The 13,203-nt window shown below is 44.0% G+C and overlaps 1 protein-coding gene across 13 annotated transcripts in view; it reads left to right on the forward strand.

The window, feature by feature from the left end:
• Positions 1 to 13,203, forward strand: part of Ptprt (protein tyrosine phosphatase, receptor type T) — a 1,084,941-nt gene that overhangs the window by 689,154 nt on the left and 382,584 nt on the right. For all 13 annotated transcript variants that reach the window (XM_026787014.1, XM_026787020.1, XM_026787015.1 and 10 more), the window contains exon 8: positions 5,173 to 5,469. In XM_026787014.1, coding sequence (XP_026642815.1) covers positions 5,173 to 5,469 — 297 coding nt within the window. The remainder of the gene's footprint in view (positions 1 to 5,172; positions 5,470 to 13,203) is intronic.

Below are 13,203 nucleotides of genomic sequence, written 5' to 3' on the forward strand. Positions count from 1 at the left end.
AAAAAAAAAAAAAAAAAGAAAAGAAAAATTTACCAGCAAATGGTGATGGGTGATGTTAGAACTGGACTTTTAATATATTGACAAGAAATTTGTTTCTGTAGGGAGCATCTCAAACACAGAGAACAACACAGGCAAAAACAAGGGATGTCAAAGGTCTTGCATGTCATATCCCCCTTTAGGAGTCTAGGGTTTGATATATGAATAGTAGAAGGAGAGGCAGAGGGAATTGGGGTAGGAAGGTCCCAGTAAAGAAGCTAAGCTTCTTTTTGGAGGTGGCAATCGTTTCTTAAAATGTTAGGGACACACGGACACACACACACACACACACACACACACACACACACACACACACATCTGCACCTAGCACTTGTGAAATCCTTAATGACCCAGAAATAAAAGGACAAATGGAAGCCTGGGGCCAGTTTCCATTCTCCTTTGACCCAACTCTGTTTCTCTCACAAAGGTCTTGTGCAAATATGTGTGGAGACCTCAGGCCTCAAATTCAAGCTCTCTCTGCTCCTCTTCTCAGCTAATCTTTGCTTACAAGAAGGGAAAACTAAGGCCTCACAGGACCTGCAATGAGTTTGGAGCTATGGAGACAGAAAATCTTGGGGTTTCAGTGACGTGAAGCATGTTCAGGAGGGAGATCAGGGGACAGGTGGGCACAGTGCACTCACTGCTGAGCCCTTGTCTTGGGAAGAAGTCAGTCTGACAGGATCCACTATGGGAGTCAGAACAAGGTCCATGGCTGCACTGTGAAGGTGTTGGGATGAGAGCCACTTCTATTTTCCATGAGAGAATAACTTTCGGAGGCTCACATGAGCCAGCAGCTCTGTGCCCTGTCTGGCTGTCTTCTTGACCTGTAGGCCGTTACTGAAGAAGATCACATGAACAGGACCTTATCTGGAAGCAGAGACCAGAGGCTGTAGGCTTGGATGTATTTACACGGGGGATATAAATTCAACAAACCAATCTCTACTGCACACACAAGACTTTCTCAGCAATTTCAACTTGTTTGCACCGACCCAAATGTAAACCCAGGACTTTGACCATGGAAGGCAATTACTGGAGCAGCATCTCAGTTTGGCAGGTGAAGCTATTTGGGAGGTGGGGGTCATCACACTGAAAGCATGAGTGTTCCCATCACACATCCTGAAAACTAGTTTTTCACGTGTAGGATTTCAGGATCTCCTCTTGGTTGAAAACAAAGCAAAAAAAGAAATGCTTGCCACAGAGATCCTGCCGATGTGCTGGCGTGAATAGAGGAGGAGGGGTGGAAACAAGCGATTGGAACTCAGTTTCCTAGAACAAACCACCATCTGGTCATCTCCTAGGAAGTCCGCTTGACAGATCCCAGAGATGCTAGACAAACAGAAAATAGTCATTGGCAATCTGGGAGACAAATGTATAAACAAGCAGTTCCTGGGCAGTGTGACAAGTGCTAATTATGATGGACAGTGGTGCATGGAGCTAGGGCTGTGTTCCACCATGAAGCCTCAGGGACATAGACCACAGGGTTGTTTCCTAAGGGCAGATGCTGAAGCTCTACCTAGCCCAGAGCTCCTGCCCCATAGCCAACGCCTCTGCTTTCTAGAATGTGAATGACCACGGTCACAAGACACTTTCAACTGCATTTAGCTTACCCAGGGGGCCACTAGAGCTCCAACTTATTGCCTTTGAACTGAGATTTCCCGGAATCTCTCAATTTCCATAGGCAGGGGGAACCTCCAAAATCATCTCCCAAAGCCTCTTTCGTCAATGGATGTGTTCTGAGTCCCCTTTTCCTGGTGATGCTGTGGAGAATCCTTTTTGGCCAAAGTGTGTATGCATGTCTCAGTTCTGTCTGGAGTCTAGTCATAGTAAATATTTTGTGACATATGAAGAGGAGTCACATAGAAAGCGGTCATATTTGTGGGTTCTCCCAACATTCTACATTTACTTACTTCCCTACCTGTTCTAATTTATCCACCCCCCAAGACCTTGGTGTTTGTCTTCTCATGAAGGCTTTAGTAGGGATGTAAGCAAGGCCCTGGGAATGCAGCTCCTATTCTTAAAACATTCCTGGACATGTGGGTAGCAATGACTGGACTTAGTGGGCTATAAACAATAACAAAACAATGTGAAGTCTGGAAGGGGTTGTTTTGGGGGAACATGGGGCAAGTTGGAGGGAAAAATGGGAATAGATGTGGTATATTATTGTATACATGTATGAAATGCTCAAGAATAAAGACAAACTTTTAAAGGCTTCTTAGGGCATTTCTCCAAGAGAGGCAGTTCTGTGTAAGAGGAATCCCCACTGTTAGGGAAAGGCAATTTTCTCTCTTTACAGTTCATTTTATGCTCATTAGCAGCCCTCTGAGATTAGTGCAGTAATTTCCATGTTATAGATGAGGAGATGGAGGCACAAAGATGGAGTGCCCTTGGCCAAGGTCACTTAGCTATTGTGTGCCAGACTCTGGCTTCCAGCTATGTTCCAGCTCGATCATGTGTTCTCCGGAGAACCAGGGTCTACACCTGTGCCCCAAAATTCCTAAACCAGAGGGAAGCTCTTTGCTGTGTGACAGGCTTGTCACTCGCCTTGAACCCCATGAATAAAGGGAAGGAAGGCTTTAAGATAAGGTCCCTCACAGAAAGTCAGGAAGGTATTTACACGTACATCTGTGCAGTGCAGTTGGGGTGTGGAAAATCAGGGTGGGTATTGAGGACAGGCCCGTGTACAGCTTAGCATTGAGTCCCAGCATTGACCCCGCTGGTGGCAGGTCCCAGGCTCTTAAGGACAAAGCAATTTTTGTGTTACAATTTTTATTTTTCCCTAGCTTTTCTCTAGGTCTCTTCCAAATTCCCAGCGGCTGTGGCCTGCCTCATGTTTACGCTCCTATTCTGACCTGTCTCCAGTGGGGCCACGTAGAGAAAAATCAAAGGATTGGGACTTTCTCAGACTGTAAATCTCAGCCCTGTCTCTCACTGTGTGTCCTGAGGACATGAGTCTCATGTCTCAGCACTTTGGTTTCTGCTCGAGTAGGTCTTCTGATGCCTCCTCACGAGTTGTGAGGTTGATCAAGCCCAGCACGTACCCCTTCCATGGCTGTGGTGGTCTGGCCCACTTTTTACCTCCCTTGTACACTAGACATGGGGTCAGGTAGATTCAAATTCAAAGCCTCATCTGTTACTTTGTCCAAGCTCTGTTACCTCTCCAGGCTTTGATTTGTTCATTTGTCAAGTGAGTTGGCAATCCCTTCCTTCTAGCGTCATGATTCAGAAAATAGAACAAACACTTTCTGAATGCTGTTCCATTGATGATATTTTATCTGTACTTTTAGACTATTCTGAACATCTCAAAAATTGTCTTTGACATGGAATATTGTAGTATTTAAGATGTGTAACAAAACTATGTCCTTATCCTTAACTGAGTCTTAAATATCTGTGCTCTCACTTCCTAATGAGGGACTAGAGGGCCCCATGAGGTAACAGTCCTCCTGGGGTTCAGTGTCGGTTTTGAGGAAGGTCCCTGAGAAGGAGCGTTTGAGAGGTGTTACTTCGGAGTGTATCCCGGCAGAGTTCTGGAATGTATACAGATAGAACAATTCTTGCCGGACGAAAGCTGGAGGGGTTGCCGACACTTCCCAGGCAGGACGTTCCCTCTATCACTCTTCCCACGTATCTGTAGTCACTGCAAACTGGACCACAGAGAGACACCCAGCCAAGCAATCATAGCCATGCCTGCTCACAGCCCCTAACTGTGAGTCCCACATCTTTTATCTTTCATTCCACATAGGTTCAGCATACTGGGCCCTGAGCATCTCGTCCTCGGTCCCTTTCACCAAGTCACTCATTTGCTTTTGGGACTCTGACTCTCTTTTGCACAAAGGACCCTGTAGCATGGATAACCAGGCTGAAGAATGAGGTGTGAATTCCTCAGCCCAGGAGAGGCCAGAGCTACTCATTTAAGTAGTATGCACATCTATGGGATGGACTACCCTCCTCTCTGACACACTTGTGAAGTGTGTGCCTTGACAAAGCTCTGTTATAAGCTACACTTCTCCCATAGGGGTGAATTAGGGAACTAAGTTGGTATCAAGAGTCCCCACCTTAGCCTTTCTTGTGGTGCAGAGGCAGCGGCACTCCAAAGGTTCTGGAAACTCGAGGACTGGAGTGCTGACCATATCCTAGTCTGTTGCCCTACATAATGGTGCTACCCACAACTGGCATTTATGAGTCATTCAGGTTCTGTATGGCATATGAAAGATGATTATTATTCTTATTACTCTTCCTATTACTATAAAAATAAAGCTTCAGCTAGTCTATATGGTGTGCTTATTAATTCCAGTTGCAACTCTAGTGGCTGAGTATTTTATCTGGCTCCACCCTCTCCTGCAGTGGGGCTAGCTTCTCTTATCACTAATTTACAAATGAAGTAAAAAGTAGACTCAAAGACGCGGCACAACGTGATAATGGCCTGGAAGTAGTATGGGGTTAAAGGCTGACCAGACCCCTACCTTCACTATTCTTGTCTGTTTTAATCAGTTTTGTGCAAAAATCATCTCTTTATCTCTTGCAAGGTATAAATATATCAGTGCATGGATTATGAACTAAGACATGGTCATTGTTATATATGGGATCTGGGACGAAGATCAGTGTGTAAAGGGAGGTCAGGTACTGGGGACTAGTAGAATAGTGTTCATGGGGGACATGGTGGGGACAGGAGGAAGAGTGAAGTGTGGCAGGATGCTAGCAAATGATCCATCCCTATCATAAGTGAGAGCGGGAAGGTGAATTCAAAGGCCAAGTGCTTGCGGCATTGTGGTCATACAGATGGATTGGAGGTCTGTGGTGTAACCAAAGTTCCAAATTGTGCACCTGGATGGGAGGAAAAAGGGGGACCCTCAGGTCTATGGAGAGAGGCCTTAGCTGAGTTAAACACAGAGCTCCACTAGTCATCTATATCAGCGAATGGCAGAAGTGGGTGCACTTGGGAGCACCCGAGAGTTGTCACCCGACAGTTGTCAGTGGGACTCAGATGAAGCCCCAATTTTATATTTTTGTGACTGGCACACTTCATTGTGAAGGAAATAGAAAAATTTTCACCCTCTTTATTTTGTTTTGTCTTAGATCTGTGTCCACCCACTTCCTGTAGTCTCCTCAAAACTCACGTATCTTGTGTGTCTTTTCCAGATCCCGTGCACGGCCCTCAGAACGTGGAGATTGTGGACATTCGGGCCAGGCAGCTGACCCTGCAGTGGGAGCCCTTTGGCTACGCAGTGACCCGCTGCCACAGCTACAACCTTACGGTGCAGTACCAGTACGTGTTCAACCAGCAGCAGTATGAGGCCGAGGAGGTGATCCAGACCTCTTCCCACTACACCCTGCGGGGTCTGCGGCCCTTCATGACCATCAGACTGCGCCTACTGCTCTCCAACCCTGAGGGCCGGATGGAGAGTGAGGAGCTGGTGGTACAGACCGAGGAGGATGGTGAGTGAGGGATAGTGAGCCAGTTTATGGGAACAGAGAAGGTGAAGTGTGCTCAGGGGTCATACCAGTAAATTGGTGTGGTGCATGTGTGCTTGTATGCATGTGTGCGTGTGTGTGTCTATACATGCGTGAGCATTCATGTGGAGGCTACAGCTCAGTGGTGCAAGTGTCTTCTCTATTTTTTTTTCATCTGACTTTTTGAGACATGGTCTCTCTTTGGGGATTGATGCTCATAGATAAACAGGCTAATCATCAAGCCTCAAAGACCTTCCTACCTCAGCATTCACACCACAAGGAATGCAGTCTTACTCTGCCATACACATTTTTATTTGGCTGCTGGGAATCTGAACTCAGGTCCTCGGTTTAACACAGGAAGCAATTTACTGATGGATCGAACTCCTTAACCTTGTCCTCCATCTTCCATCACTGTTCTCAAGATCTCCCTAGACACAGACTGTGTGTAGTATGATTCCAGAGTGGCTATGTTGCCGGGAGCAGTGTCAGCTTTGCCATAAGTATGTGCTTGTGGTAACCCCATGTCTCCCACATTTCCCCCTCATGTTCTATTGCTCTTCCTACCTAAGATTTAACTCTTCAGATGCCTCCTGCAAAGGGTAGTTATTTTATTGTTTAAGCATGTTGAGACTGAAAACCAAACAACTTGATTCTGCACAAATTTAAAAAAAAACAGAATAGCTTAAGGCTTAACGTGCACATTGAATGCGCACAAAGATGATTATCCACCTGGATGTCCCGCAGGCATCTCAAATACCATGTACTGCAGAATGAGGTCATGTTCTCTTCCAGGCTGACTTATCTTCTCGTGTTCCTTGTTTCAATGAGCTACACCTGGGAGAGAGAGAGAGAGAGAGAGAGAGAGAGAGAGAGAGAGAGAGAGAGAGAGAGAAGAGAGAAGAGAGAGAGAGAAATCAACCTAGAAATTTCTTCCCACCCCTCCACACCTCCCACCCACCCATGCCTCCTCCTCCCCTCACCCCTGCCCCATCATACTCCCCATCCACTCCATCCCTTCTATCCCATCCCACCTTGCCTTCCCACCTCACCACCCTCTCCCACTCCACCCTTCCCCTCCCCCACCCTGCCCGTCTCCCCTCCCCTCACCATACCTCCCCCACCCTACAAGGTTCCATGGAGTCTGCTTCTTGCACTGTGTCTCCTACCTTGATGATATTAGATTGGGGAGCCTTTTTAAATAGAGAATAGAACTATCTTCCTCTCTGTCATGGCAATGCTTGTCCTTCTGTTTAGAATGACATCTCCCTTCATGTCTGCAGGACAGGTTCCTCTACTACTATTCCAAAACTTTACTTAAATTTTACTTTCTCCTTAAGTTATCTTTGCCTCAAGTTTCTTGGTTGTTTCATCCCAGGATTGCAGTACAGTCTGCATGGAACTCCAAACAGTAGCCATCTTCTGTATGACAGAATTTGTGATTTCTAAGACATACCTAAGAAACACTTCACTCTGTTTATTTTGGTTTTCCCCTTAGCCTGGCTAATACCGGCCCTATTAAATTCTCTAGAATTGGATTCAATGTAGATTTGTGTACAAGCAATTAAAGAGAGTTTGGGTAGGGATGACAAGTAGGCCAACAAAGTGGAGGAAGCCCTGTTACAACTTCCGGCAGGTCCGAAGAGAGCTCTCCAGGGTTTGTTATGTATTGCAGGTGTTCCACACCAGGGGAGGCAGCTGCAGCTTGTCTTAGATCTGGTTCCATTTTTTATTCAAACACGCAGAGCCCCTATCTCCAACAGAGAGAACAACACTCTTTGAGAAGGCAGACTCTCCAGTCCAGTATGCCTGGGGCACCCTCTTTAAGCTCTTAGTACATTGGTTTTCTCAATTATAAAATGAACTTGATATTAATACTACCTTGTAAGCCGGGCGGTGGTGGCGTACGCCTTTAATCCCAGAACTCTGGAGGCAGAGGCAGGCGGATCTCTGTGAGTTTGAGGCCAGCCTCTGAACTACAAGAGCTAGTTCCGGGACAGGCACTAAAGCTACAGAGAAACCCTGTCTCAAAAAACCAAAAAAAAAAAAAATACTACCTTGTAATTTATTAGGATATTAGAGGGGATGGAAGATTTAAAAAAAAATGGCCCAAGACCCAATTCCAGGCTCTCAATAAGATTTGCTACCTATTACATTTGCAGTAAGTCACAGGGAAAAAAAAACAAAAAAACAAAAAACAGAAAGCCTCTGGTACCAAACACCTCAGCCAGTCAGGTGTGGGATTTGTCTTCGTGCTCTTACCAACCATTGCCCCGGTTGTGGAAAGTCTACTGAGGGTGTGGCAGTTTACCTGGGTCCTGATGGGAGAAGCAGGGTTGTGAGCGGAGAGTGATCAGTGATTGCTATTCCAAGGCTATTGTCTGGTGCTGGCAGGGAGGAGCCTTTGTGGACAAATCATCATGAGAGAGCCAAGGAGCGCCTCAGAGGGAAGCATTCTCTAGGTTCCGTAGGCCCCTTTGAGCTGCACTATAAGAATGACCTCCATCTGCAATAGCAAGTCCCAAGTCCTACCTTTAAACTCTGTCTTGTCCTCTCTAGTTCTCAGTTTTACCACAAGGAGAAAAATAAACACACCACAAAGCCTTTATCAAAACAATGTGGGAACAGCAGTGCTTTGAAATTAAATTTATAGTAAACATCATTAATAAAACATCAATTCCTGCTTTGGGAGATGTGTGGACATTATCATATTAAAGACACCAGCACATAAGACACCCTTCCTTGGTTTGTCGCTCTTCTGAAGCCATAGCTCATAATCTCCTGGAAGGTTCCAGCAGAGTGTGGAGACTCTTTGGCAGTTTGTATTTGTTTTTGTTTGTTAATGTGTTGTCTCAATATGTTCCTCTGGCTACTCTTAAACTCTTGGCTGAAGCCATCCTCCAGCCTCAGCCTCTTGAGTAGCTAGGACTAAGGCATGCATCAAGATTGCTATGGATAGTCCCTGAGGGCTAGGGCAGATTGCCTTCTCCATAGAGGGTAAAAGCATTGGCTCCTTTTCCTGGAAACTCATTCACAGTGAGAAGACACGGAGGTGGGAGCCCTTGAGGGGATGCTTGCCTGAACCTCCCCTCCAGGAGCCAGAGAGCAGCCTCCTAGACTGGGCTCGCTGACTCTGGTTGCTCTCACCTGCCCTCAAAAGTTTTGAGGTGGAAGAGTTCAAGATCAGTCATTTTAGCACCCCAGTACCTTTGAGGGTCCACAGAATAATTGCCAGAGAGCAGCTCCTGGTCTCTGAGACACTGGGCTTTATCAGGAAAACAACTGTTGATTGTTTTAAAAAAGTTGAGTCGACTTTTACTTTGCTGTGTTCTACAAATATCTCAGCTCTTCATGGTCATCATCCACCTTTAGCCAACCTACAGCTAAGTGTACAGAAATGTAACAGAGGCAGTCCTAGGAGGTGCAAACCGTATGACATGGAGTCCGAGAGGTATGAGAACAGGTGGGGTAGATCTGAGAGGAGTTGGGAGTTGGGGGGTCATGGATGAGTATAATCGAAATATGGTGCATGAATGTATAAAATTCTCAAAAAGTTAATAAAAATATTATATTATAAAATAAACTATGGTATTTAACCTATTAGTTGTTCAGTGTGCATAGCTCAAAGTAAAGATATTCTCATATAAATCCACAATATTATGCAACATCTAAGAAAATTGACATTACCTTAAAATGACGCAACCCAGGCCATCAAGAAAGTCTAGTGCAGTGGTTCTCAACCTGTGAGCCACAACCCCTTTGGTCCTTATGATATGTCCTTGTTAGTCCCCCACTTTTCTGGCATGCTGCAATGCCCCAAACTGTAATGTTCCTCCTCCAGAGGTCATTACTTATCTAAAGATTTCTGCTTCTTCTTCAGGGAGCAGTCTTTGGGCTCGATGACAGTTTGGTACATTCAGTGGAGCAGCAATGTCACTAACTGATCCGTGAAGACAGAGCTGGGGACTATAATTCACCTGTTTTAAATCGTGAGCCAATCCTGACTGAAACACATACTTCCCGATGCTTCTGCACACATATTCCAACAGTGAGAACCCCGATTTTCTGCATCCATCTGTCTGTCCATTTGCACAATCCCAAAATGTACCAACCCACCAGCAATTAGTGGGCCTACTAACAGAACATTTTCATTTCTCTGCACTCCACTTTGCACTGCTTAGAATGTGCAGTCAAAATACTGCATTCAAACATTCTGAGTTTCTATCTACATGATCTTGTTTTAATTTGATAGCCAATTAAGGCCCTTTTAATTTTAAGGTTTTCCTTCCTCTGTGCTTTGAAAAATAAATGTTACTACTTCCAACATGCAAATCAGTTGCTTCTTTAAAATGTCAGAACTCTATGTTATAAAGGATTCATTCTGAGAAATAACTGACACATTCCTTCTGTATTCTTCAATTCCAAACCTGAAAGACCAACATTTTTAATATAAAACACTGCATTTTGCTATCCATTTTCAATTTAGTATTGCATGTATATGTATATTTTAGACCCGACTGCTTGGTATTGGATATCCAATTAGGAGGTTCATTCCTGGGGAAGACTGATTCTCTCTCTCAGCAGCCATTGGTTGACTATAGCTCCTAGGGGTGGAACCACATGAGACTTCTCCATGCATGTTGGCATGTTAGTTTGTAGTGTCATTGTAAAGACTGCTGAGATTTCATGGCTGCAGCTTCTGAGATATATACAAGACACTATCTCACATCAGGTGTCCTGATCCTCTGGCTTTTACAATCTCTTTGCTCCCTCTTTCATGCATTCCCTGAGCCTTAGACACAGGGATTGTTTTGTGGATATCAGTTGGAACTGGGTACCCCATGATCAATTGTTATCTGCTTTTGGACCAACTGTGTCCCCATCAGCCACAAATATAAAACTTCTTTATGAAGGAAAAGAGCTACATTGACGTTTAACTGTTTAATTATTCTTTCATTTCCATTTTATATCATTTATTTAACAAAAAGCAAATAATATTTTTCCTCTTCCCTTCCTTCTACCTTCTCTTTATCTTCTTCCTCCTTCCTCTTCTCTGCCACTTTTATCCTTCCCAATCGCCCCCACAATTCCATTGAGCCCAGAGCCTTCCATACGCCTGCACCACTGCGGCAACTCAAGGTTCCCTTCCCCTTCTATTTAATATTAAACCTAAGGAATAATGTATACTTCATCTGTATTTATGTTCACCTTTTCTATCTTAGAAAACATTCCATGTAAACAATGACCCGTTCCCTTAACACCTTCTTGGTGCTATGGCTGTGTGGAGCGATTGCCTGAGCGTCCAGTGGCACCTGTTTCAGTTATGTTCTATGACCTACTTTTTTTGTCTAGGTCATCTTGTGCCCCCCCCCCATTTCAAGCATCATATTTGCTGGTTGATTGGTTGCTTGCTATAAAGAGGTGCACTGTAGTCATACTGCAGCCAATAACCTTGTTGTCTAAGTTGTTGGGTGTTTGTGGAGATGTATTTTCAGGTAAATTTTTCACGGTAGGCTTGCTGAAGTCAAAGGGTAAATGCACAATCAATTAAGTTCTCCTTGAGAGAAAGCCTATCATTTTTCATTTTCCCAGGCACTGTGTACGGATTTAATCTTCACACCAAATATGAAAGAACAAGCAGGATTTCCCCCTGTTGTATAATAAGGGAATGTAATTTTAACAATACATAAAAATGTAATTGATTATAATAAGCAACAGTATAAAATATATTAACATAATTGATATTTGATATGTTTAACCACATCTAATAGGTATATTATCCCAAGGTGGCAAAATAAGCTTAAACTCAAGTGCTTTCGTGTAAGGAAAAGTAGCAGTGCTCAGTGCCTTAATTGTGTGTGCAGTTCTTATGAGCCTACTCAGTGGGTTTCTTAGGTTACTGTGAGCCGGAAGGAGAGTGCACATTGCCAAGGATAGGTATAGCTACACTAACAAGAGGGGGCATGTAAGAGGTAAAGTAATAGGAAATAACAACAAGGTAGATGTAACGCAGTGCAGATGGGGACAATACAGATAGAAAACTATGTACCTTAGGAGGTCCTTTCGGCCTCATTTCACTTCAGCTTCTTGCACCATGGTGATTGTAAAGGTGACCTTGCAGTGTTATGAGTGACAGGGAGAAACACAGTTATGTTTGTCATAAGCCTGCAGTGAGTTGGGCTTTGCACTCATACTCTTGTCCTTGGAGTCTACGGTCAACCACCATGGTGCTGGGGCTGTTGCCATTGTTGGGCAGGTAAGGAATTCATACATTTCCATGTCTTACCCGAGTGGCCTCCACTGACCATGTGATATGAAAGCCCAGAGCTGGCTGAAGTCCCTCTAACTCTCTTCCTGACTTTCTCTGTCTCTGCAGCATACTTTACATTAGTCCCTTAGCTTTTGACCTGTCCCTCTAAAGGGGTGGAAGCTTGGTCAAAGCAGAGATTTCATTTTGTTTCAGTGGATGGATAACTCTGATGGATGTTTTAGTGGATGGGTACCTCTGATGGATGTTTTCCGATAAGAATGATGTTGGTCTGCACTGTGTGCTCATAAACCTTTGGTTGAGTAATGAGTTAATGAATGAGTATCTGACATCAAAGCCCATGCCCCTTTCATGACAGCATGCTGTTCGTGAATGGGCACTATTTCATAAGCTGGGTATTTGCACGTGTCCTTTAGGTGCAACTAAAGCTCACTTGCCCTGGCTTGCTAAAGCTGACTGTTGGTAGCTCCTCTTGCCTCCAAGTTCGGTAATACATTTACTGCTTAGAGTCAACTATGGTTGGAAAATTCACACCATGTAAATTAGAAAACAAGTTATTCTTTTCCTCCCAGAGAGCTTGTGAAAAAAAAATATTCAGTAACATACTACTGTTTTCTTCAATAAAAGATGTAGTTGATGTCTTGAGCTATGAAGATTCATCTGGAAGAAATAATTTCCCTCCAGTGAATCTATAAAACAGGAGTAGAATGAAATGTTTCTCCAATTTTTCTCCGTAAGACTCCCTCACACACACTGGTGTCTGCTGAAGTCGTCACTAATCAGTTTGATTTTTAAGCTAATTCCGGGCCTCTTTCTGAGAAGTGGTCAATCGGCCAAGCTGCCAGTGAGAACCCTGAAATGGAGGGGGGAAAGGAGGAAAGGAGGAGAAGTCCCAGTTTCCTAGTCCCTGGCTCTGAGCTCTTCCATGTACAGCTTCTATGCTTTCCATTACTGTCCCCCAAGTTCTCCGTGGTGAACCCATCTTACAGATGTGCAGATTGAGAAAATAAAGAAAGAAGAGAAGAGGATAGGGCACAGGGCAAACAAGATGGAAAGGGGACAGAAAATGAGGGAAAGCAGACAAGAGATGGAGAAACTTCCTTTGACAACAATCTGTTCTCTTGTCTATTGAAATGAAAATCCCCCTTAAATTACCACCTGACTTTAAAGCAGAAGAAAACATCTGGTTTAATTACAGTGAATTTACATGAACCTACTGACAAGAAGCACAGTTAAAATTAGAAATTTTACTGTGCTTTTTTTTAAGAGAATGAAATTATAAAGTAATTAACCTTTGTTGTAGAACTCTGTCAAGAGGATGGAAAGTTCCATGCTGTGACAGAAGAAGAAATGAAAGTGTGGACGAGGAAAATGTGGGTTCATTAAAGAATTATACAGAATTAGAAAAAGGAATTGAAGGTAGGCACAGGATTAGAAGATATGACAAAAAGAAA

The sequence above is a fragment of the Microtus ochrogaster genome, linkage group LG8, assembly GCF_000317375.1.
Source record: "Microtus ochrogaster isolate Prairie Vole_2 linkage group LG8, MicOch1.0, whole genome shotgun sequence".
Classification (NCBI taxonomy): domain Eukaryota; kingdom Metazoa; phylum Chordata; class Mammalia; order Rodentia; family Cricetidae; genus Microtus; species Microtus ochrogaster.